Source organism: Mytilus trossulus, chromosome 2 (assembly GCF_036588685.1).
Source record: "Mytilus trossulus isolate FHL-02 chromosome 2, PNRI_Mtr1.1.1.hap1, whole genome shotgun sequence".
Classification (NCBI taxonomy): domain Eukaryota; kingdom Metazoa; phylum Mollusca; class Bivalvia; order Mytilida; family Mytilidae; genus Mytilus; species Mytilus trossulus.
The window spans coordinates 60,705,295-60,732,311 of NC_086374.1; the positions used below are offsets into that span (position 1 = coordinate 60,705,295).

Consider the following 27,017-nt stretch of genomic DNA (forward strand, 5'->3'; position numbering starts at 1 on the left):
AAAATCTACAAGGGTATCTTTAACGTGCAAGAGATATGGCTCTCTCTTAACAGGGTTAGCCATTTAGTGTCCACTTACGACAGACTATCATCGTTTCCTCAAGACCATATAGTCACAGGCATGGGAGAGAAGAAAATTCAGTCCCAAAATGTTCATCCTGGAACGGGAATCGAACCAGGAACCTTTGTGTTAGTAGAGATATAGACAGTGGGATGACGGAAAAATAAAAAAATTGAGCCATTTCGCTTGTTTGCAAAAAGAAAATAAGTTATTGATAATGCAGATAAGGTTTTGAATATTTTATCAAAATTCATTCTCTTAAACTGTAAAACAATTCTATCAAAATGCATTGTCTTAAACTGTACTATCATTTTAAGCAATGACTTACTTTTTCAATAATATGTCTAAATAATTTATTTTCTGATTCTTCAATCTGTATACATGGTAAAAATAGCTGACATATAATCTTCAAAATTCCTAAAATATAAATAACACATAAACAATAATTACTAAAATGCATAACCATTTATACATGCATTCATTGCTTCTGCTTTTAAAGAATTAATTAAAAGTTAAAGTACATTACTGTTAAACCTATATATATGACATAATTCTTGAGTACCATATGCAGGAACTCACAAAATGACACACCCAGCAAGGGTTTGATTATCTCCCCTTTAATATATAGAATCATGATGATTTTCCTTTATGTACATCCTCGATTCCTCAGATAGTTTTCTAAAACCATTTGTTTGCTAGTAGTTAAGGATGTAAGACACACTGTGATTCATTTACACCTTTAAATGTTAAAGCTCAGTGCTTCAAGTGAAAGGTTGTTGGTATGAAACAAGTGCAGTGTTCTAACAAATATTCTTATCAAACAATATAGGTGCTTTAGACAATAAGCATTTTTTTTCTTTAGCCAACTTGGTGTCTTCATATGAATATAATGTGCTTTGATTGCCCAGTGTCCCTGGAACCTCTGCAATTACTCCATCATATAAAATAAATGCTACATAATAAAATTATTCTTTTATCATTTAATATGCTTGTTTCAATTATATAAATTAATATAAAATTACCTATATGATAGCGTCTTTTTAATGAACAGTCATACCATATGAAGAGTTGAGATGTATTTAAAGTAAACTGTAACAGAGTGTTAATTACCCCAACCATACGCGTACAGTCGGACCATATGAGTATATACCCATATGGTCATGACCATATGAGTATATACCCATATACCCATATGGTCCAAATACTCATATGGTCCGGAACATATATATATGTTATGGACAGTGAAGCTCAGATCAGGAGATTTGGAAATTTTGGTCAGGAGATTAGGGTTCATATCAGGAGGTTTTTACGTTTTTAAAAGCAAAATAACTTTAAACAGGATAATTCAAAGGGAAGTAACAAAAATGTATTTCAATTACTTCCAATACACAAAGTTTTTATTAAACAATGGCAGTTAGACAGAGGTAAACATTGTTGATTACCAGTATGTTTGACATCCAAGCTGTCAAGTGAAGTCATATAATTATACATGTTCTTTGATTTACATGTAAAATTTAACACAGGTGTCAATTACACCCGTACGGTTGTAAGAATTTATCAAACATGGCGGCTGAAAATTTTCATTCATGAAATATTTCATACACAGGAGTTTTTTCTCGTAAATGGGAGGACGGGACGAGACCCCTGAAAACAGGATTATTGTAACCCCATTGGGAGGTTCACATGTATGGCTGTATGAAGCTCCAACAACCATTTAGCCATGGTTCAAAGCATTATCAAAGTTTTGAACTTACCAACTTTTTCTTGAATTATTTCTGCATTCTGTAGAAAATCCTACAGTTTATTAAGGAAAGAATTTTCTATTTACCATTGAAAGAAAGCATGTACAAAGAAAACTATATATAATGATCAATGCTTGGATGATTGATTGGTTGTTGTTTACCTTATGTACAGAGGGATAAGAACGAGGCAATATATCTAATACACACTCAGGATAAGAACAAATAGTTGTGTACAGAGGCAATATATCTAATACACACTCAGGATAAGAACAAATAGTTGTGTACAGAGGCAATATATCTAATACACACTCAGGATAAGAACAAATAGTTATGTACAGAGGCAATATATATATATATCTAATACACACTCAGGATAAGAATAAATAGAACAATACAAATAACTATACTAACTAAGTTTGTTCTGTAAAGTAAATAAATTAGACAGCCACTAAAAAGAGGGAATCCTTGTATAAAGTTGTACCACTGTAGGTTTTTTACTAGAGAACTGAAGTGGGATGTAAAGGTACATTTACAAGAACATTTTACAATAAATGCCTTCACCTTTTCTCTCAAGCATATTAAATTAAGTCAGGCCAGGCAAATTGTACACAGGAATATTAACCAGCAGCATAAATTTGCGTAAACAATAATTTGCATTAGAAAAAATCTTAAAACAGTAGTATTATGGAACATTGGTTATCATGAAAAAGTGTAATCTTAACTTGTGTTCATTTTTTCAAACTCAAGAAAGATGGTTAAATGTGTATCATGAAGAAAATTTAATTGAAGTCAAGGATACAATAAGTTTAGGTAGAGCTTCCTCTAGATTCTGTTGACATTTCTGATGGTCCCAGCTGACCACAGATTCAAGGAAGGTTGTCTGTGACATCTATAGAAACTTCATCTTCTGAAATAGATATGGTTTCACTTTCTGCATTAGTATCTACAAAGATTTTTTACAAAGTTAGCTAATATAGATGTTAAAATTTTAGCAAGTATTCTTCATATATAATACATTGTTAGTGTTGTAATATGTTTTTTTTTTTATATCAATGTGCTGATATACTATTCAATTGGATAATCATGTAAATTATATTAACAAGAGTGCAAACCATGAAATGTCTAATAATTGAATTCATGTTAAAAGTCTGTACAATGTAATATGTAGAGTTTCATAGTATCACGAGGTATCACATAATATAAACATTATCAATATTCTATGAAAATGAGGTCATGGTCAGATGAACCATGCCAGACAGACATGTACACCTATAAATCATTTTTATGCCAAATATGCACGCAGCTATATACATGTAGCTATAGCTTAAAGTAACTGAGGAACAATACCATCAATCTCAACAATGACCAATGAACCAAGAAAATGAGACCAAGGTCATATGAACCCTTGTAAACAGACATGTACACTTTATAATTATCATTCCATACATGAACACTCTGAGAAACATGTAGTCTTGACCACATAACTTAATTTAACCTTGATCACTGACAAATAAAATGAGGTCTATGACAGGTGAACACTAACTGAAGGAATTGAAAATGTTGCAAGAAACCCATATCCAAATTCCAGTTTTATTTGAACTTGACCATGTCGACAAATAAAAACACACTTTTTTATTAGATTACACTGATCAATGAAAATGAGGTCAAGGACAATGGACCTAAGACAGACAGAAACTTTGAAAACTAAGGTATATGTATGTGCCAATAAAATATTTGTATTTGGTATGTACATGTATGGAGCATCCAGGTTTTCTGCTTTCTGAATTATAAAGCTTTAAATAAATAGTTTACACCTCTGCAGCAGTCACCGTATTGTAATCATAATGCCTCACATTCTGGGACTTTTGTAGCAGGCAAGACTAGACTAGAGGCTCTAAAGAGCCTGTGTCTCTCACCTTGGTCTATGTGAATATTCAACTAAGGACACAGATGGATTCATGACAAAATGGTGTTTTGGTGATGGTGATATGTTTGTAGATCTTACTTTACTGAACATTCTTGCTGCTTACAATTATCTCTATCTTGAATGATTGGCCCAGTTTTTTTCAGTGGAAAATGTTAGCAAAAATTTGTAAAGTCGATAACTCCTTAGAGGGTCAATTGAATATTTTGGTCATATTGATTTATTTTTAGGTCTTACTTTGCTGTAAATTATTGCTGTTTACAGTTTATCTCTATCTGTAATAATATTCAAGATAATAACCAACTAGAGGCTCTAAAGAGCCTGTGTCGCTCACCTTGGTATATGTGAATATTAAACAAAGGAAGCAGATGGATTCATGACAAAATTGTGTTTTGTTGATGCATGGTGATGTGTTTTTAAATCTTACTTTACTAAACAGTGTTGCTGCTTACAATTATCTCTATCTATAATGAACTTGACCCAGTAGTATCAGTGGAAATGTTAATAAAAATTTACAAATTTTATGAAAATTGTTAAAAATTGACTATAAAGGACAATTGCTCCCTAGGGGGTGGTATCGGGACCGTTCGCCCTAGTAACATGTTCGCCCTGGGTCCGTTTGCCCTGAGTTCGTTCGCCCTTAGAGTCCGTTCGCCCTACTAAAAAATATTAATATTCAGGGCATTGAAGTTGAATAAACTTAATCAGATATATTTCTATGGTATATATTCTTGAAATTTATGGAAACATGGAAATATCTAAAAGTTTATGGCTTGTTAAGGATCATTAATTTATTGTTTTATGACAAAATAATTCGGATCACTGCTTATTGTGATACCTGTCTTTTGATGGATTTATAATATAAAAAACAATTTTTTTTTGATAATATATTCAGCTTGAAATTAATTTAAAAAAAAGGTTCGAACTGTAAAATGGATTTACAAGTTCATTCATTAAAATACTCTGAGACTAGTCTAAGTTATACTGCATACATTAGTGAATGACTGAATACAATTATTTTGTTAACAAATATCAACAAAGATAAATACATTGTATTCCAGTATTCTACTGCAATCAAAGGGAAAATGATGAAATTAATTGCGGCAATATCAATATTCGGTGATTTTTTCAACAAACTTCAACTAAATTTATTCAAATACTTAAAATTATGCCACTAGACAACAATCAGTAAAAAATAAAAATCAGGGCGAATGGACCCTGGGCGAACAGGTATCAGGGCGAACAGGTACTAGGGCGAACGTGAATTAGGGCGTACGGACCCCGATTCCTAGGGGGTCAATTGAACATTTCAGTCATGTTAATCTTACTTTGCTGAACATAATTGCTGTTTACAGTTTATCTCTATCTATTATAATATTCAAGATAATAACCAAAAACAGCAATATTTCCTTAAAATTACCAATTAATAAGGTATTTTTATGTAAAGATAATTTTTAGTCAACATGTATATAGGAGAAGACCTTGGGTTGAAGTCATAAAACTTTGCTCAGTGCTCGGAGCACAAAAATCCTGCTCGAAACATGAAATCCAGCATTTTGATTGGTTGAATTTCGAGTACGAGTACAAAAAACTGACTCGAAAGTTTTATGACCGCAACGCCAGAAATGAAATTAAGGTTCATCATAAGGAATTGAAAAATATGGCCGTGTTAACACCTAAAAAAATACTATGAGTACAGACAAACTGGTACATATAGGAAAGTTTTAAGGCATGGCAGGAACTAGATATATAAAAGTTATATGAAATCTACGTTTCAGAAAATGAAAAACTCACCTGCATTTTGATGTGCATTTTTTTCCAGTCTGCAGAAGATAGCAAAATAAACAAACACCCGAGTTTCATTTGATACGGTCCACTCAGTTACACAGTTTAAACCTGTTTAATCACCTATTGTTTACAGGTGTCTATTGTCCATCTATTGTCCATTTAAATCAATACTACTCACAACATTAATTATATGAGGGGAGTTTCTCAATCGTTTTCACTACTTAGTTAATTTTTGCACCTTCTGCAGGAACGAAAAAAAATGGATAGCAAAATCTAGAAAAGTTAATAATTTTCTGAAACATAAAATGCATTTAAAATTTATATATCTAGTTCCTGCCATCCCTTAAAACTGTTGCAGGTGTATAGGTTAGTCTGTACTCAGAGTAAAATTTGGGGTGTAAATACGGCCATTTTAGCCAAAAGGTTATGATGAACCTTAAAAAAACAGTTCATTTATCCTATATACTTAAAGTCTTAAGTGATTTTGTTCGGGGAGTGAGCTAAATTATCCTAAATAATTAATTCTGATTTCACTGTTATTTCTAGACTTGATAGGAATGTTTAAATATTTAGCGAATATTTACATCATCATGAACCAGTAAAAGAGCAAACGATCATATTTTCCGCCAACTTCTTTATTTACATTCTTCACTTCCGGTTTAGTCCATTTTAATGGAAAAGGGATTCACAGATTGAAGAAAAAACATAAATACAATTTTAGACTCCAATGAATAAAAAATAATCAATTTAGCAAATAATATATCCATGAACAAATCGATTTAAACAAGAGAGATATTTAAATCAAAATAATTTGAGCTTTAAACGATGTTCTAATTGTCTAGATTTCCCTATGGTTTAGGCCAATATTTCGCGGGAAAGCAACTAAACACAAGGTTGACTTCTCTGATCTGTTCGGTTAAAAGAATTCCAACATGCCAGGGAAAATAGACATTGAAGAAAAAGAAAACTCAGATATTCAAGAAAGGTTTGATTTCACTGATCTTTAAAAGCGGCAGCCTTTTTCTCTATGAATAAACTCAAGCTCTTAAGATTTTTTTGGAGCAATCACTGAATCAGTGGCTGCCAGGCAGATCCAGACATTTTCATAAAGGGTCATGGGAGGTGTCCTGCTTAGTCATATATATGTCATTCACTAAATAACCAATTTTTCCAACAAAAATGGGGGTCATTCTGTTGCCCCCTCCCCCTAAATCTGCCTCTGGCATTATCTTAGAGCACAGACTCTGTGACTTGGAGCTTGTATCCTACTATAGTCTAAAATCGGTCATTTTGTTAGTTCGTTCGGTATATGTGTTTGAACTTAACACACAGGGAAACTATGCATTGACGTCACTACGCTACTTCCAGCATAGAAAATTGGTGCAAAATACTTTTAAAAAAACATATCTAAAGGCAAGTTTTCCTTGCTGTTATCAATTATTGCTAAAAAATGCCAATTTTTTTAATAACCTTTTCAATCCCAACTTCTGAATGTATAAAAACATCCTAGAACTTCACAAAATTCCACTTCCGGCATCCATTGTGTACATTCCATTCAGCATCATCAATCTTGTGGCTGGCAATACAGGTCAAGCCAATCGTATTTTTAGGAATTTCAAAATGACATGCTCCTGACGACTTTCGCAATTTTCCTGCGAAAGAAAACTAACCAAAATGAAAGGAAAACTATATGAAAAAACGATGTCCATGCCATAATTTTGCACAGGAGTATAGAGTAGATTATTTAAAAACAATTTATATTTATTTTTCATAGATTTTTTTTTATTCACTATAAAAAGATCGATAATCTGACCATCATGACTAGGTATATTCATACAAAATTCCATTGAAGTCGAAAGAGATGGCAAAAAATGAGGTTTCCTGTTGAATAAAACCAGAAATTATTGCAAACTATTTTTAAAGCAATATCCCACAAACAAATAACGTAATTGCTGTAGACCGAAAAATCACTTAATTGACAGTTTAGCAATTTGTTTGGGGAGAACGATTTTACATCACATCATGATTTTGACGCCATTGGCAGAGTTCGCGAAAACTTCATTTGACCCGTCGGTCATTGGACTGACAAAACAAAATTATTTGTCAGTCCTACAATATTTTTGCCAGTCAATAAAAATCTGTCAATTTGATCCTAATATAAAATAATAACATATTTTATCCAAAAATATCTTTATTATTATTTTTAGTTTTATTTTTCACAGCCACCAACAAACTAATAATGAAGGACAAGTTTTGTTCTTATGATTGTTCTTATAGTCATCTTCACTATCTATTTCATCAACTGAATAATTTTCTCAGTATTTGTTATCGCTATCTAAGATTTCAATCGCCGATTGTTTGCGAAGAACAAATTTAGCAGGCCACGTGTAGATCGGCACTAAGTTTTCCATAGGTTTCAGTTTGTCTATACATTTGTAACAGGAATCCAGTACCGGAAATAACCAGTAGGTTCATCTGAAGACCAATGTAAACATGTATTGGAATTAGATGCGGTACAACTAGGTTTCAAAATACTGGTCCGAGCCTCTATTTGGCGGTCAGGACCGACCATTTTCGCGAACTCTGCATTGGAATTTGAATGTAAACAAAACAAGGTCAGTAGGTTCAGTATTGGACAGCATCGTACATTGAGTTTCTGAGAAACAATTATGAGTTACTAAGCTTGACAATGCATGGTTATAAAAAATCAAAGCTAAGTCTACAGAAAAAACAAAAAAAAATGTCCTTAGGTGAACGACTTATCATAGCTTGATAGTTATTATATGTCTTGTTAGGGAAATGTGTCTTCTTATTTTGGTATACAGATTCAGCTTTATTTATATTGAAGCAGTGTTCTCCCCAGGATTTTTGGATAGCACCAGGGTAACGCGTGACGAAATGAATTTTACAGTATTTTGTGTCGCGCTGCGTCGCTTATTTTTTTCTTGTTACTTTTTGTCATTACCTGTTTGCCTTTGTTTTGTTTACTGTGGTACTGTGTTGTAGGACTTGGGTCAGAAAATTATTGGTAGAAAAAGTCAATCAATAAACAGTTTGTATACTTTAATATCTTTGAAGAATAAATAAAAGAAAGCACAATTAGTCTGTAAGCTGAAGTCACTTCTTATATTTTGATCAAGCCATTTTGTCCCCCTGTAGTTACACTACACATTCCCCATGTTAGATTTCTCCATAACAAGGAACTTTGAACAAGATTTTGATACAGAACCTTCAGTAAATCAAAAACTATTTTCCATAGTTTTAGACCTCATTCTTTTAGACAACAACAAAATTATTTTTATGGTTAAATCCATGGAGAGTACTTTATAAGAGTTATATATTCACAAGGGTTAACCCTAGCTACAGTCCTGCAAGGGATTGTAGTGGATTTGTGACAGAAGGCTTTTTATCATTTGTTTCAATGAGATATTTACCATAAAAAATACCAATTTATTATAATATGTCTGTCCATCAATAATGGTATGATTCTCAAAAATAATTTGCAAAACATTTTTGTTGGTATGTTCTTAGAATGTTTGTATACTTAATGTAACATTCTAATATAATTTTGCATTCAATTTGTACTTTATTTTTATTTGCAATGAAAAATTATATGTGAGGAGCATATATTTGTAATTAGCAAAATCAGGGGAAGTAACTACAATTAATTCCTAAAAGGCAAATTATTTTGACTTGAGACTGGCGTAATCAGCTGGTAATAGGGTTCATTAACAAATGTCTGTTTGTCCCTCACAAGTCTGTTATTAAAATTATGATCTCTTAATTAATTAAAACACAAAAGAATCATGTACATTGATTAAATCTAATCATCAAAGTTAACCTCAACAGGTAAATCGATCACGTGGTGTAAACAATCTACTTGTCAATACTGGATTAAACCGGTTAGAACTGGTCAATTTTGATGAAAAGTTGAAGTCATCTGAAACTTTACCGATTTTAATACGATTTTTTGATTTTTTTGCCGAAAACTTAAGCACCACGGAGAAAAATTATACATCGCGGCAAGAACGATACCACCGCGGCAGAAAATTATACATCGCGGGCCCGTGGTCCTTTAAGGGCCTGGGGAGAACACTGATTGAAGATTACAAACTATTTTTTCAGGCTGCCCCCTGTTACTCTGTACCTTGTTAACTTGCATGATTATCAATTTGCTCTGGGTGACAGTCTAGTACAAATTACAGTTAATATACATACTACATTAACATGATAAACAGCTATCCATCATCATCATCTTTACTGTGTCTGTAAAGGTTTAGATTGTAATTCCAAGTATCATGCAGGGAGTGTATTTTTTTTTCTTTTTATCAGTTTCTGTTTACAGGTTAAAGGTTTTAGAAGAAGAGTATAAAGATGGTGATGTCACTGAGAAGGTAAGCTAGAGGTCATAGTTTCAACTGGGATTGAATCTATTAATTATAGGATAGTTATGTAAGTGGTGAATATAATGATAACATGTATGAGATCATGGTCTGACATGTGAAATTTCATATAGAATGTACCTCAGTCAGTTTGAACATACTTATTTATATATGATTTGGAAACAAGGTATCACAACTTATATTAATTCCTTTCCACTTTATGGATATGAGTGCTACATGTACCTTGTAGCGGAATTAGCCTGCTTTTTTTCAAAATCTACAATGGTGTCTTTTACGTGCAAGAGATTTGGCTCTCATTTTCTAACCTAAGTGCTTTTTTACAGACAAACTGTGGTTATCTTCAATGTGAAATACTTGTAGGTCTAGTCCTTTTGAAAATGACAAAATGACAATTGTAGGCAGTAATGAAAATCAGTTAATTTATTTACATTTATACTTTTTAAATTATCATTCAATGTCACTTTGGATTTGTTTTTCAGGTAAAGTATGCATGAAACGCAATCAAAAACTTATGGGACTGATTGAAATCTAATTCATCAAGACTTATCACTACCTTTTTGATACACAAAATATAGTGCATTGATCATAACACTATATACATCCTATCCTTGAACATTCCCATAAATTTATTAATGTAATCATGTATGCTCAGATATTCAAGGCACAAAATGATGTTACACTTGTCAAGAAAATTATAAAACTTTTGTAAGGTGCAGAAATCTAATATCTGCCCTAAAATTATAAATGATGTCATTGTAAAGTCATCTCAATTTAAAAATTGGAGATATTTGTCTAGAATTGCTGTTAAATCTACTTCAACCAATGCAATATTTCAATTTACTTCCTACTGATAAAATGAAGCAAGCTTTACCGTTCAGTGCTAACAAGCACTTTGATTATATATATTTTTTTATCTACTTTGCTGTTACGTTGAACTTGCCTCCTTGAAAATATTTTTTTATTATTATTATGAACAGGGGTACTGGAGAAAGAAATGCAAAGTTTTGAATGACATTATTCCTGAAGGAGTTAAAAGAGATATCAAAGAACTGGAAAATGAGCTTAAAGATGAAAATATTACAGAGGTAATGAATGACAAGCTATATGTATCATTATAAAAATGCAACAATTATTCTTGTATCATTTTGGAATACACATTCACATAGGTGCTCCCAAAATAAGAAGAATATTTGTGTTTGCTATTAAAAAGTAAAGTAGTACAATTGTTTTTGTACCAGAGGGAAAAGTTTTAATAAAGGAAATGGCGTCAGTTAAAAATTTGACACGAGTTAAGCATCATGAGTAATGATTATATTTTGTAACCAATGGAGTGAAAAACCAAATCTTTGAAGGTTAAATGGAATAATAGATAAGACAATAACTGGTCCCGTGCCCACTCTATCTATAATCTCTTTTTTGTAAAAATATTGATTACAAATGCTGATCTACTTTTTTCAAGTGATTGTACTTGCAAGTCTTTAGATTAAACAAAAGAAATTGCATGCCCACTCCTATGGGTGGGCAGAGTGGACAAGTTAGAAATTTTGCCCACCCTGTGCCCACTCCCATGGTGGGCCAGTGGACAAAGCAAAATCCACCCGAGCTGTAATGTAACAACAAAAACACAAAAAAAAAATACCCCAACCATGGAGGAGGGGGCATTACTTTTTACCCTTGTACTTCTGTAAGCAATGCTTATTACCACAAAACACAGATCATGTTTTAATTTAGATGGCATCTCTTTAACCGTTCTAGAGTTATGCCCCATTACAAATGGAAAAATTGCTGAAGTTTTCATTTCCATTATCTAACTGTTATATATCTGTTATAGTGTTCCTCAACCAAATGTTATGAAGCTTATTTACAATGCTAATTACCACAAAACACAGATAAGGTTCAAATTTGGGTAGCGTGACTTTTACAGTTCTTGAGTTATTTCCCTTTAAAACTTTACATGCAAGTAAGGGCATCATCGGACACATTCACCATTTATTTGAATAGTTATTGTTAATAGTCATTATTTTCTTAACCAACTGTATAACCAATTACATGTTAATATAATGTAGAAATATATTTACAGAAAGGTTATTTTAAGCAACTAGGAAAGTTATTGCAGAAGATCACTGAATCTAACATTTTGGCAAATGGCAATTCTGTGAAAAATGGCACAGAAAAAAGTAATATTGAGGCAAAAGAAAACGGATCTAATGGTATCTCAAAAAACAACGGAAACCATGAAAATATAGAAAATGGTAAAAATGGATCTGTTATTGATGAAGAAGTAGAAAACAAAGAAGAGTTAAAAGAAGAAAATGATGAAATCAAGGTAGAGGCAGATATTGAGACAGAGGCGAAAGCAGAAGTTGCCAAGGAGAAAAATACAGAAAAACAGGAAATTGAAGAGGTAAATTGTATATTAGTAATATACATGTAATTAATATAAGAGGAATTTTGAAATTAATAAACTATACTAGTTTTCAATAGTCATCAGTTTTATATATTCTTTCTTTTGCTAGTGTATTTTGCAGGTTAAAAATACTTTGTTCTGTGTGGTGCTGTTTACATTTGTTTCTTACATAATTTTGTCAAATCCAATCTATTTTGTCCATTCTTCTGTATGCATTCTACAAAAATCACTGTGAAAATGAATTTGTATTTTAGTGCACCAAATGCACGTTTCGACAATTAATGTCTCTTTAGTGATGAATGAAGCAAATAAGTAATAAAAAAAAAAAAAAAGTTTTTAAACGCCATTCTTTTAGACGGGACGTATTATGGTATACCGTTGTCCGTCCGTCCATCGTCCACACTTCAGACAATAACTCAAAAACACTTTCACCAATTTCCATGAAACTTAAGTGAATTGTTTATGTCTATTGATGTAAGCTCCCTTTCAATTTTTATAAATTTCAGATTTTAAGTTTTGGATTTATGGGGCTTTATTCATAAAAAAAAAGGGGGATTTTTAACACGTCGGACAATAACTCAAAAAGGCTTTCACCAATGTCCATGAAACTTGTGAATTGTTTATATCTATTGATGTAAGCTCCCTTTCAATTTTTATAAATTTCAGATTTTACATTTCTGTGTTATGAATTTTTATGCTTAAAAAAGGGAGTGTATCATGCGCTAAAGCGCAGCCCTTTATTGCTCTTAATTTAATTTGTAGGATATCAGTAGAAATACAGAAAAATAAGTTTTTTTTCTTTTTGTGTTTTGCAGGAAGAATCTATGGAAGTTGAAGAAAAAAAAGACGAAGAAGGTATAGCATTTATAATATCTTCTTCATTGAAATTAATGCCCTGTAAGCTTAGCCTACTTCAGTCATGTATGGTTAACAACAACAAATGTAACCAAAAGCTCTGGACAGACCAACATGGCTTCTGCTGACAATGTAACATCATCAGAGTAGAGCTTAAAAAATCTTCAAATTTTTGAAAATACTGCTTGTAGGAAATAATACATATGAGAGCCTCCTTTTAGAATGCACTAACAATACAGAAGATATGAAACACATTTCTTAAAAAAAAGACTTATCATTTTCTTATAGGGGAAAATCAGTGGTGGTATTACGCCTTTAGGTGATGCTGAGTAAGCATCATTTATTTTGGAAATGATTATCTCAACAAAACCAGTCAAAACATCTTAAGTACTTTTATTTTTTGTCAACTACTACATAATCATTATTATTCGTATATACAAGATTGTTAATTTTACCAATACACTAGAAACACCAAGTAAGAAGTCAAGAGGAAGAAAAGGGAAAAAGTCAAATGGAAATCAGCCTTCTATAGCATCTATGTTCTCAAGAACGTAAGTTTTTAAAATACAGACTGTTTTCCAAGTCTTTATGTATAGTCTATATCTAAAGTGATTCAATCAAATTTCACATGTATTGGTGTTGGTTGATTCAGTGTGAAATATGATGATTGGGATGAAAACACTTTAATTTAATTTACAAGCCTGTCATTTATTACCAATAAAGGATAAATGTAAAGACATATTTGACCCTGTATATGTGCTGAAAATAAAACATTGTATGATACCAATACTTATCACATCTTTTAGTACTCGCAAGAAATGGTTTTTAGGAAAAATGTAAAACTTATCCTAGTCTTGATTACATAATTTGACTTCTGTTAAAGTAATATCTTAACTAAAAATTGTCAAATTTGCAAAAAAATATGCTATTAATTTTTAAATGAACATTTTAAGTAAAATAAGCCCAGCCGTTATGTTGCCAGATTTAAAACAAAAAATCTCAAGAAATGAGAATATTATCATGTATATTCCAACTATATTGTATCTTCTATTTCTGACTTTTAACACAAGCTTTTTATCTACAGTGGATAAAATATTCACTTACTAAAACCTTATAATTTTCAGTCCAGGAAAGAGAAAATCCACAGCTGATGAAGAAGTTAAGCAAGAACAAGCAGAAGAAAAGGAAACAAAGAAACCTAAAGTTGAAAATGGAGAAAAAAGTGAAGAAATGGATACTGAAAATAAAAGGTATATCTGATATTCTGGGTGAGAAAATATATTTGTATTGACAGGTATTTTGGGTAAACACAAGAAAAAATGTTGTATAACTATAATAATTGCAACATTTATGTTAAGATATAAAGATCTCTTTTGCACCTTTAATGCAAACAATTTATTGTTTGGGAACACATTCAAAAACAAATAGATGCTGATGTGAAATTTGTGTCAGGTCACAGTGTTATAGAACATAACAATCGAAGGATGAAAGAATTGAGAATGGAAAAGGGGAATGTGTCCAAAAGGCAAAAACCACAGCAGAGAACAGCTCAAGGCCACCTATGGGTCTATAACACCACACTAAAGCATTCAAATGATTCATGATTAAGAATAAACACACAAGACTACAAAGGCTAAGGGTTCCTTACTTAGGACAGGTTAAAAAATGTGTTGGCTTAATAATTATGCGAGATGTCAACCCTAAACCTTTAGCCGATGTGGAATAAACAAACACATAGCTGAGCATTCATAATGTTTGTTTAAAATAGATTTTTTTTCTTCTTTTTTTAAGGATTCTGAGATCTTATAATTCTAGAACCAAATGTAACTATATATGGCCTCATCAGAGATTTTGAAATCATTATTGACCTCAATATTTAACAATTGAAATTTATATGACTTTCAGTTCTACAGAGGCAGAGATTAAAGAAATTGTGAACAAAGAACCACCAGCAAAGTGTAGAGAATGTAAACAGTTAATTGATGGTGACCTGATAATGTTCCCTGGAGCTACAGATGATGCAGTAAGTTAAATATGTACACCATGAAGGGAACTTGGCTATATCATTGCTGGGAGGTTTTTATTGGTGGAAAAAGATAATGAACCAGAAGAGAACCATAACTTTCAGCAGTCAAACTGACAATTTTAGTTAAGAAATGAGGCGAATCCAGACAACTTTTGGAGGTCAAAGTGGCAATCCTACCTAGTCCACTGAGAAACAGATCACAATCCACCTGTCTTTAGCAGGGTTGGAACTAACTTCAGGGTTGGAACTAACTTCAGGGTTGGAACTAACTTCAGTGTTGACAGACTAGCTTTTGCTGAAGATAAACTGTTCAAATCACTCAGCCACTGAGATACCTGAAAATATTTAAAATTACCCTTGAATCTTATTTACTGACAAATATGTTAAAATCCAAAGATAAAAAAATCGACATGCCTATAGTGTATTCATTGATTTCAATTGAGATCCAATTTTCCTTATTTTCATGGATACAGGGAAACGGTGAGTTTAAGTGTTCAACAAGTAATAATTGACTATGGGCTTGTATAAGAACCATGAATTCAAATGTCCATAAAAAGTATGATTTTCCTTCAAGTCACAAAAATTATATCCACTAACATAATTAATCCATAGATATTCAACAAACAGTAGATTTTATTTAATTAAATTGTCTTTTATTTAGGTAGAAGAGTATGTTGCCTTAACAGATCCTAAATTATCTGTGTTCACTGGGGATGAGGAAGAAATCCATAGTTATGACGAAAGACCTCAGCATAAAATCACAAATTTCAGGTAACATGAAAATGCTAACAGTTACCCTGTAACAAGTAACATTTACATGCGTTAGAGAAGGTTAAGTATATTTGCTTTTCAAATTATCATAGTAGTGGGTAGATTATAATGAAGGGAAATTTATTTTCAGTTCGTTAGTTAATTGTGACTGACAAACTACTATCGAAAGTACACAAAGAAAACATTCTATTTACAGCTTTAGTTGTTAAATTATAAGGGATCATGATGTGTGCAACATCTTAAGAAATAAGATGTGGTATGATTGCAAACAAGACAACTGTCCGACTGCAACCAAATGACATAGAAGTTTATTATAAAAAACCCTGAAATAGCATATGGTAAAAAATACAAATAAGAATGCTAAAAGCTTATGAAAAAAAATGCTGAAGCAAGTAACAACAACCACTGAATTACATGCTCTTTACTTGGGACAGGGGAATTAAATGTGATATTTTTAAACATTTTTGAGAACATAACAATATAACACAAAACCTAACCATAAAAATCAGTTGAAAAAGGCTTAACACATCATGTTTCTGTTTCATTTTATTGTAGTGCTTATGACAAGAATACACATCTGTGTCCATTTGACACAGGCCTGATAGAGAAGAACGTAGAATTATATTTCAGTGGTCATGTTAAACCAATTTATGATGAAAACCCAGCAACTGAAGGTATGTTAGTTGTTTTTATAACAGTCAAAGCTTTTGATGTTTATTTAAACAAATATGTATGCATTTTTTTTTTAAACAAATAGAGACAGATCAGAAAGGCAGAAAAAAATCTGAAAAGTTATCAATAATTACACTTCTTTTTTTGCTGTAAGACAGACTTTTGTTAGTTATTTAAAATGTTCACAAAGAGTCCCTCCACATTTAACCCTCAATTTATTTTAATCTTTATTTGAATTTCATCTGTGTTACAACGCAATTTAAAAAATAAAAGAGCTATCATACTAGAACAGTGTATATACAATCTTGTTTATTTTTGATTGTTTACCTTAGGTGGTATCCCTACCAGGAACATGGGACCTATAAATGAATGGTGGACTGCTGGATTTGATGGAGGAGAAAATGCCTTGATAGGATTCAGTACAGGTATATTATATTTATAATATTAGGCTACTTTCACATGAAAAATTTGCAGGAGTAGGTCAGTCTTAGACAAAGTAAAGTTCATACAAACATGTATAAGTATGTAGTTGACATGTACAAATTTACATGTTGTATTTGCGTCTGAAATGTAAACAAGAGTTAATCTTCATTATTTCACTGATGATGGACAAAGTAAAATATTGCATGGAAAGCTTTTAATTGCTGGCACCCATAAAGCATCATTTAGTACTTGTTCATTGATACCTTGTGCTGATGTATGATTTTGAAATTTGGTCACTAGACATTTTACTGAATAATCGTAGTAATTACCTCTAAAAGTACATACACCAATCAACCATTAATAATTTTTTTCATAATTCAGCTTTTGCGGAATATATACTGATGGCTCCTAGTGATGCATATAAGCCATTTATGGATACCATGAGAGAAAAGATCCACATGAGTAAAGTACTGATAGAATTCTTACAGAGCAACCCTATAGCAACATATGAAGATTTACTGAATAAAATTCAGGTAACAATGAAAATGAACAAATACTGTGGATTCATTATTTTTCGTTGGATACCAATTTTCATGGATTTCGTGGGAACTGTTGAACCACGAAATTAAATGTTCAACAAATAACAAGTTTTCTTATAGCTTGTATGCAGACTTCGGCAAATCCACGAAATCAAATATCCACGAACCTGCAAGTTTTCCTCAATCCACGAAAATTGGTACCCATGAACATAAATGAATCCACAGTAACTAAATATATATCCGATCACATTTTCAAAAGTTTTCAGTGTAGTGAGTCTTATTGAGAAAATGCAAAAAAAAAAAAAAAAGGTTGTTTTCTTCAGTATCATTTTTAGCATACCATTGTCTGTCAAATAAACTTGTTATTTCAGTGTAGATGTAAAGAATTGTGAAGTTGTATTTCAGTCTTGCATTTGTATGCATTAAGATTTTTGATGATGTTACTTTGTAAGGTACTTCAAAATAAAAAGACTTTAAAAAAATTAAATAGCATCTTAGCTTTCAGTTTGCATCTAATATCAGTTGCAAACTATCAATATGAGATGAATATCATTTATAAACTGTATGATATGTTTTTGAAATGGTTTCAAAAAGGGTACATTTAACATGACATGAAACTCCAATTAAGGAATACTAATTCAGTTTCAGTTTAGTCAAATAGAAAGAGCTCTTCAGAGTTGTTCTTCAGTTCAGTCTTCATGACATTCTATTGGCCTGATAATAATTTCATATGACCTGGCTGATGAGCCTATAGTTGAGGGTGAAGACTGCCATTAATTAAGTATTTAAAAAAATATATTGATGTATTGATTTGTTTTCATTCAGATAACTGTGCCACCACAAGGATTAAACAGTTTGACAGAAGATTCATTGCTAAGACATTCACAATTTGTTGTTGACCAGGTTTGTTGATTAAAGTGTATTTAGGAGAAAAAGCACTTGCATACAGTAAATGATTTTAGTCTTAAAAAACAGATTAAATCCATGCCAGTATGCATAATCTATTTCTGTATAATGTGCCCAAGTTCACACCATCTTATATAAACATATACATACTAGTTTCAACAGATCAAAAGTCATATTTGTAAGTTGTCAAAAAGTATATGGAAGTTTTAAGTAAATTTTTTATGGAAATATTCTTTATAAAGCACAAAGGTATCAGTATTCACCTTAGAAACTTAAAAAACCTTTGAATAGACTTATTAAAAAGGGATACAATTACGATACTGTTGTCAAGTCATTAAAGATTGCATATTTTGGCGTTAATATTGAGTCACTGATAAGGTCTTTGCGTCGGAACTAAACACATTTATTCTAAAAACAGTTGTTGGCATGACATGGGTTATGTTCTTCTCATATATGTTATGATGGTATGATACTAAACCCCTAACGGGAAGGATTGTGCCTGATGTTCATATGATAAAATCATCATCTTTCAGTCAGTTTAATTGAAGTCTAGAGCTGGCATGTCAGTTAACTGCTAGTAGTCTGTTGTTATTTATGTATTATTGTCATTTTGTTTATTTTCTTTGGTTACATCTTCTGACATCAGACTCGGACTTCTCTTGAAATGAATTTTAATGTGTGTATTGTTATGCGTTTACTTTTCTACATTGGTTAGAGGTATAGGGGGAGGGTTGAGATCTCACAAACATGTTTAATCCCGCCGCTTTTTTGCGCCTGTCCCAAGTCAGGAGCCTTTAGCCTTTGTTAGTCTTGTATTATTTTAATATTAGTTTCTTGTGTACAATTTGGAAATTAGTATGGCGTTCATTATTACTGAACTAGTATATATTTGTTTAGGGGCCAGCTGAAGGACTCCTCCGGGTGCGGGAATTTCTCGCTACATTGAAGACCTGTTGGTGACCTTCTGCTGTTGTTTTTTTATTTGGTCGGGTTGTTGTTTCTTTGACAAATTCCCCATTTCCATTCACAATTTTATTCGTAAAAACTGCAAGTTCTTAGGTTACCTTCCAAATGCTTACCAGAATTCGAGTACTCAAGCTGTGACAGTCTCAGAGAAATTGTCTGCATAAATCAAGGAGATGGGTAATTTTCTATTTTATTTAACAACAAATATTCATAATTGAAAAATAAAAGGTCATCTTCTCCAAAACCCTACAAGTAAAACGCAATTATCTTTCATAATACAGACAAAAGTATTGTATTTTCTAAAAATTTAGGTAAGGGATTCCAGAAGAATGTCATTAGTTTATGGAGTATTTGAAGAGGTGCCAACTTATAAAAAAAGATAATGACTTTCATTTACAACAAACTTTTTAACACAAAAAGTTGATAATTATAATTATAGAATTTATGACCAGATATCTGGACAAATTATAAAAAATAAAACTGTGGTGAAAAAATGACTAACAATTACATAATTTCTTTTTTAGGTGCAGAGTTATGACGAAGCAGCTGAAGATGACGAAGATCTCTTAATTGCCACACCATGTATGAGGGCTTTGATAAAACTGGCTGGTGTTACTCTGGGGAAAAGGTAATATTATTTAGCAACACCTTAGGTAAAGGCATGTATAGTATGGGAAAATATCAGTTGATTACAGTATTCTGCACTCAATAGAGATCATTTGATGTAAACACACACAAACAATTTAAAATAAAGTATAACCATGTAATTTGAAAATATGACCAATTTATCAGTAATCAAAACGTGTGAATAAAACTACATAACATTGATTTGATTCATTAGAGCATAGGAAGGATAGTGTATCTTTATTTTCGAAACAAAAAAGCCTGTCTAAACAAATGGAATACAGTGTTAAAGGTAAGGGATGTGTCATTTCTTTCACATTTTTCATTTTAAAGCTTTGCACCTTAAAGTATATCATCAGTTACACAAGTGTTTGATTATGAATGAACAAGATAAATAAATTAGTAAACACAATATAAAAAACAAAATTAGTTGTAGAAAGATTCAATTAGTTGATTCTTTAAAATTGTTCGTGGCTTTTTAATAAAATTGAGAATGGAAATGGGAAATGTGTCAAAGAGACAACAACCTGACCATAGAAAAAACAACAAACAGAAGGTCACCAACAGGTCTTCAATGTAGCGAGAAATTTCCGCACCGGAGACGTCCTTCAGCTGGCCCCTAAACAAATATATACTAGTTCAGTGATAATGAACGCCATACTAATTTCCAAATTATACACAAGAAACTAAAATTGAAATAATACAAGACTAACAAAGGCCAGAGGCTCCTGACTTGGGACAGACGCAAATGTCTACAACATTGACAATACCACGTTAATGATATATTAAATTTCAATGCTTTGTATAAGATCTCGGGTAAAGTCTTGTTTAACTTAGCCTTAGACTTAACCTGCTATAATCTGCATACAAATCATACACATGACCACTCTGGGATTTTCTTGATACTGTTTACAGTTGCTCCCTACTGAGTAAATGACAAGAATTTTATTGTAAAATTCACATTTATATAAAATAAAAATACAGAAATGTGGTGTGATTGCCTTTGAGACAAATACCTGCCAGAGACCAACTGATGTTGATATAAACAACTATAGGTCACAGTAGGTTCTCAACAATGAGCAAAACCATACCATGTGGTAACCTATAAAAAGTCCAAGTGTGTCAAAATGTTAAACAAGAAACAACAATTATTATTATTTCAGGAGACAAATGAGAAAAGAATTAAGAAAAACAAAGGTAAAAGATAAGAAACCTGCCTTTACCATGGCAGCTACAACTCCACTGGTGACCCAGATATTTGACAGTATGTTTAAAGGTCAGCTGGATGAAAAATCAGGACATGGCACTAAGCGTAGACGATGTGGTATATGTGAGGTAAGTAAAGTTGATAGGCAAATTCTATCCATTAAGCTTTTTGACTTTTGAGACCTTGAAAGACAATCAGATTGTGAAAAATCATCAATTTGGTATTGGAAATATTGGAACTTGTTCTAAATCTTTCCTTAGGCAGTAGCCTCCTCAACAACATGACAGGTTAGCTACTAATACTAAATGTATTCACACTGAAATATAGTTCCCTATAGTTCTCATGTATGTTTTCTGTCCCACCACTTAGTAATCAACCACTCATTTCACAAAACATCTTTGGGCTATTCAAGAAAATATTGAGGGAGGCATTTTGATTACTTTTGTATGTGTGGGGTAGGTAACAACAGTGTCAGATTTTATAGCTTTTAAAGCCTTCTTAGAAGTGAGTTTGGATAGAGCCTTTGTTATGTTGGATCTTGAAGTCATGTTATATAACAAAATATTTCTGTTTAATTCACTAGACTTGCCAGCAACCAGATTGTGGTACATGTAATGCTTGTAAAGACATGGTGAAATTTGGTGGAACTGGCAGGGCCAAACAAGCTTGTGTAAACAGGAGGTACATATAACACAGTGAAATTTAGATTTTATATAAAGGGAATAGTTTCAATAAAAAGGCATTAAGGACGTACAACTTAATTTTAGTCTTGAAAAAAATCAGGGACTGCTTAGGTAGTGATTTGAAATATATATGCATCCTCTAAGGAAGGTTTTCAATAGAAATAATTCTGCTCGAATAATTTAATACTTAAAAGCATAACTTTCTTTTAAAAAAATAACTGTATGTCAGATTTAATTTGTTTACAAGCCAGACAAATCTTGAAATATTGTGTTTTCACTGACTCCAAAAAAAACTGTCAATTTTGGATTTTAAGGCTGAGAGATTAGAATTATATTTTTTATATAGATGTCCCAACATGGTTGTAAAAGAAGCAGAGGATGACGACCTTTTGGAAGAGGACGATAATGATTCAAAATTAATTGTAAGATATCACTTATAAGAGTTGATATTCTCTGATGAATGTGAACCAAGCCAAAATTACAATTTGTCAGTTTAAGTCAGACAAAAAATGATTTAGCAATTGTTGTTTTCATCAAGACGAAGAGTTTTAACAATTTACTGTAAACCAACTTATTTTCACTGATACCTTACCCCTTTCAGTACACTTCGCAGCGTTTTCATTTAGTGGTTTTCAAATTTACTTGAATCAGTTTGAAAAAGGAAAATCAGCTGGCCCCAAACAAATATGTAACTAGTTCAGTGATAATGGACGTCATACTAAACTCTGAATTACTGTGAAAGTACTTTAATTCGTGGGTATCAATTTTCGTGGATTGAGCAATATTTACATTTTCATGGATTTTTAAATTCGTGGATTTTAATTTTCTAAAAAAAAAATTGAAATATTAAAGCCTTTAGAAACGAAGGTTTCAAATAGTCTGGATTGAAGGAAATTGCAAAGTAAACATTGACCCTGTAAATTGTAGTGATAACACTAATTAACCCATGATAAAGTGATCAACAGACTAAAAACCATCAAAGGTGTCAATTAGGCCATAAACATGTCACCTATTGAAAATAGTAACATAAACAAATGCTATAAACATATCTTGAAATGTCAAATAATTCTTATAAAAACCAAGCCCAGCATGAAATTATTGTTTTCTAAATGTACGAGAACTATGAGAATATAAAATGAACACTTTATCATACTAGCATATCATTACCGGCAATCTGACTTTCACAGTTTAAGTTTTTAAAGATAAAATGGGTATAATCCTGCATGCTGTTGTAGTTTCTGTGACTGCTATTAAAAAGTATTCTCAGATTTGGCATTATTCAATATATTCTCTAGATCATATCAGTGGTCAAACCTACCGATGAGGATCTTTCCATGTCTTGATTTGGACAATGGTTGTTTTATTTCGTTGGACACTTAAATTCGTGGATAAAGTCATCCACGAAAATTGGTACCCCACGAATAAAAGTACTTTCAAAGTATACACACAAGAAACAAAAATTAAAAATCATACAAGAAGTTTGAAAGTCGCGATAATTATATGTTTTACGGTATTGAATTGAATATAGAAGTTGACAGTTAAAACAGAGCTCTTGATTATTGCATACAATATTAAAGGCTTCATTTTAATGTTAGCAGTTTTAGTATTTAAGGTGTGACGATTCTCTATAATAGCATTGAAATAGATAATTTATTTTTTTGTTTTGCTTATTGGACTTTTAAATCATATTTCAGAGTGAAAGTAAAGAAACAACTCCAACGAAGACACATAAAACTGCATCTAATGTCAAGGTAAGCAATTCATATGTAGAAATGTTCCTGATTATTTAAATGGTAGAATTATTTCATCACGCCCTTTGCATGAGAAACCTATTACACAACTTTATTATGATGTGAATTAACTTTCCTAAATATATGCCAAATTGAGGTTTTGACTCTTAAGTTAAAGACATGGTATCCAATGGACACCTGTTCTTGTTTTAAATGTGTAATTTTCCCAATTAATATTTGTCACTGATATTCCTAAATTTACCCTATGAACAGAAAGTTCTCTCTATATCAAACCCTGAGAGACATGGTAGTCAATTAATTAGACATAATTTTAACTGAAGCTAGATATCTAGTAAGAAGATTCCTAGTTTGGTTCCTTCATAACTTTTAAACATGCTGATCTGATATAAAAATATTGCATAAAAATATACCTATGATATTGTGACAATTTTAGCCCCTTAATACAATAAGAATCTTTATAGATGGTGAGTTTGTTCCCTGTACTCACTGAAGAACATAAAACTACATCTAATGCCAAGATGAGTAATCCATCATTTGAAGTCCAGTTCCTTATAATTTATATGGTAGAATTATTTCATCCCACCCCTTATATGAGAACTCAGTACACAAATGCTCATTTTGATGTGAACTTCCATAAAATATTTCTGTTGTAAAATTGTATTTTGTGATCTTTTGATGAAAAAAAAATTTAAAACTAAAGAACAAATTCTTAATATGACACATATTATAATTTACAATATTAACATGCAAAAAACCTGATTATCTTACCCTATTGACCTACCAATCCAAAACTTAATAACTAAACATATCTATTTGCACATTCAAATAACATTAACTTTTTGTAGGCAAAACTGAGATGGGAAGGAGAAGAACCTATCAAAGTTGATGGAAGAAACACCTACTATGAAGCTATCAGACTAGATGATGATGTTGTAAGATTTTTTTTTCTTTTACAATCAATGTTTTTTATACCACTGCTTTTAAAAAAAATGTGAGATACTGTTTTACCTCTCTACAAGTATGTCCCATGAATACTTTCTCAGTAACTACATAGCAAGTTGGTTTCAGGCTTTTTATGAGTCAGCTATACCCTGTGATGCGTTTTCAGATTCATCACTGAAACAACTTCCTGTTTACCTTAGATATAGGAAGATGTGGTGTGAGTGCCAATGAGACAAATCTACAAGTAAATGTTATCAGTTATTCTTCAGTGAAATTGAAGTATATTTAAATTTGTATGCCGTAAAATCATGGAACTTTTAAAAGGGTATTATTTAAATTGTATGAAACATTTAAGTTTTTCACATTGTTGTTTGAATCAAATGAATACTGTGTTTAACAGACCTATTTGTCATGTAGGTTGTGTCAGAATTGTTGAAAGGAAAAAAATGTTAACCTGGTGGTTTCTTTTCAGATTAAAGTGAACGATTATGTAGCAGTAAAACCACAAGACACTGGTATCCCTGTCTACATAGCCAGAATAGCATACATGTGGGAAACCAGTAGTGGACAGAAAATGTTTCATGCACATTGGTTTTGGTAAATACTATTTTTTCTGCTCGAAAGGCATGCTTAATGAATAATTTAATCATCTTCATTTTTTCACTTTTTTTTTGTAAAATATTTATAATGTCGATTTAAAAGGCTAAGGTATTAAAAGTAAAGTTAAATCTGTTGTCAAGGTATTTTTACCAAAAAATGTCAACCTTATAGCATGTACAGTGTAACCTGTGTTTAACATACTGGGTGACCAGAAAAAAATGTCAGAATACTCAGGTTTTTTCACATGGTATGTTTGTTTCAGTCGGAGTAATGACACAGTGCTAGGAGAAGCTTCAGATGACCAAGAAGTGTTCATGATAGATGACTGTGAAGACATCAAGTTTGATGTTGTAACATGTAAAATTAAGGTACTTATTTATGCTTACATTCTCCTTGGAGAACAAATCTGTTTGAATTGAGTTATTGTAACATTCCATTGCTGTGGCTAAATTTTGATAAAAAAAAAATTGGCATTTTTATCCTTTTCTTGAAATTTTAATAAAAATTATCGAAAAAATCTTCCTGCATTATAAAATGGTAACAACAATAAGTAAAAGAGACTGTGCAAGGCTGTATAGCCAGTCATTGTTGTGAAAAACTTCCGTCGTCTTAAAAGAGGGGCAAAAGATGCAAGAGTGACATTCAAATTTTTGTTTGGATGATGTTGATCTTAAAATTTTGTAAAAGAACAGAAAGTCGTAGCATTTGTACAAGGGAATTAGACATGTTTTGATAAAGTAAAGTGTTTTTTTTTTATCCTCTTTCTGATTTCATTTTGAACTGACTAGTTGAAGTTATAGAATTATTTTGTATGCTTCTTTTTCATAGGTAATATACAAAGCCCCAGCAGACAACTGGCACATGCTAGGTGGCATTGAGCATCCAGAAGAGGACCGAGTAGTAGACCCAGAGGATAACAAAAGTTTCTTTTATCAAAAATGGTAAAATATGAAATCTTATTTAAAAATGACTGATTTTATGAGTCAACTCTTCATATGTGAAAATAAAACACTAAATAAGACAAAAACATTTAGTCTCAATTAAGTTCTCTGAAATTTCGCAAAACATTTCTCAAGCATGCCAATATTTTTTTTATTAACTGAAAGATAGCAAAATAGTTTTTAAAAAATGTTGACTGAAAAATGACAAACCAATCCATAAATAAATAGACACAGAAACATAGCAGGACAATTGTTAAGGGCTATTCCAATATATATAAGGGGGGGGGGGGGGGGGGGGGGGGGGTAGAACCTTTATCGAGACTCCGGGATTGAGTGTTTTTAAGCTCGGGATTTCGGGATCAGCACCCCTCCTACCCTCCCTCATATATGGTGGTATGGTTTGTGTGAGGCACTTTGATATTTTTGTATGGGTGGGGGCAGATCATAAAGTTCAAATGGTGTTATGTGTGTGAAGTAAAATGCAGTTGTATGTGTTATGGTCATAAGAAAAGTGCCTTCCAATTCTTAATTATGATGACTGAAACATGGCAAATAATTTGCTTTCTCATTGATTTGTTTTTAGGCAGTTAAGCTGCCTTATGCGAGCACCCTGGATTTGTGTGCTACCCAATAAATGCTGAAATATGTGCCATTGTTATCATCTAGCTGGCTACTATATTATTTATAACTTATTGGACATTTTTTTCATACTTTTCATTCTGGATTACATAAAATATGACCAGAAAAACCTTAAATGATCGTCGATTTTCCCAAAAGTTTTGAAGTT

The 27,017-nt window shown here is 31.9% G+C and overlaps 2 protein-coding genes across 4 annotated transcripts in view; one reads left to right on the forward strand and one right to left on the reverse strand.

The window, feature by feature from the left end:
• LOC134707695 (FIGNL1-interacting regulator of recombination and mitosis-like) overlaps window positions 1-6,195 on the reverse strand; it is a 67,427-nt gene extending 61,232 nt beyond the window's left edge. For 2 of the 3 annotated variants that reach the window (XM_063567688.1, XM_063567686.1), the window contains exons 1-4: window positions 6,099-6,195; window positions 2,602-2,709; window positions 1,815-1,854; window positions 389-477 (exon numbers count right to left, since the gene is read on the reverse strand). In XM_063567688.1, the coding sequence (XP_063423758.1) occupies window positions 389-477; window positions 1,815-1,854; window positions 2,602-2,691 (219 nt within the window). In that variant the 5' untranslated portion in view covers window positions 2,692-2,709; window positions 6,099-6,195. Of the gene's footprint in view, window positions 1-388; window positions 478-1,814; window positions 1,855-2,601; window positions 2,746-6,098 lie in introns of all 3 variants that reach the window. The other variant, XM_063567687.1, reaches the window with a different exon arrangement.
• A 26-nt stretch (window positions 6,196-6,221) lies between these two features.
• The window catches only part of LOC134707694 (DNA (cytosine-5)-methyltransferase PliMCI-like), a 49,359-nt gene continuing 28,563 nt past the window's right edge, over window positions 6,222-27,017 (forward strand). Inside the window, exons 1-22 of the mRNA XM_063567685.1 lie at window positions 6,222-6,499; window positions 9,860-9,908; window positions 10,895-11,002; window positions 11,998-12,321; window positions 13,140-13,179; window positions 13,646-13,730; window positions 14,304-14,429; window positions 15,085-15,202; window positions 15,867-15,976; window positions 16,532-16,650; window positions 16,981-17,073; window positions 17,453-17,604; window positions 18,436-18,513; window positions 20,007-20,110; window positions 21,270-21,441; window positions 21,897-21,994; window positions 22,343-22,418; window positions 23,691-23,747; window positions 24,593-24,679; window positions 25,162-25,286; window positions 25,552-25,657; window positions 26,118-26,230. Of these exons, the coding sequence (XP_063423755.1) occupies window positions 6,447-6,499; window positions 9,860-9,908; window positions 10,895-11,002; window positions 11,998-12,321; window positions 13,140-13,179; window positions 13,646-13,730; window positions 14,304-14,429; window positions 15,085-15,202; window positions 15,867-15,976; window positions 16,532-16,650; window positions 16,981-17,073; window positions 17,453-17,604; window positions 18,436-18,513; window positions 20,007-20,110; window positions 21,270-21,441; window positions 21,897-21,994; window positions 22,343-22,418; window positions 23,691-23,747; window positions 24,593-24,679; window positions 25,162-25,286; window positions 25,552-25,657; window positions 26,118-26,230 (2,393 nt within the window). The 5' untranslated portion in view covers window positions 6,222-6,446. The remainder of the gene's footprint in view (window positions 6,500-9,859; window positions 9,909-10,894; window positions 11,003-11,997; window positions 12,322-13,139; window positions 13,180-13,645; window positions 13,731-14,303; window positions 14,430-15,084; window positions 15,203-15,866; window positions 15,977-16,531; window positions 16,651-16,980; window positions 17,074-17,452; window positions 17,605-18,435; window positions 18,514-20,006; window positions 20,111-21,269; window positions 21,442-21,896; window positions 21,995-22,342; window positions 22,419-23,690; window positions 23,748-24,592; window positions 24,680-25,161; window positions 25,287-25,551; window positions 25,658-26,117; window positions 26,231-27,017) is intronic.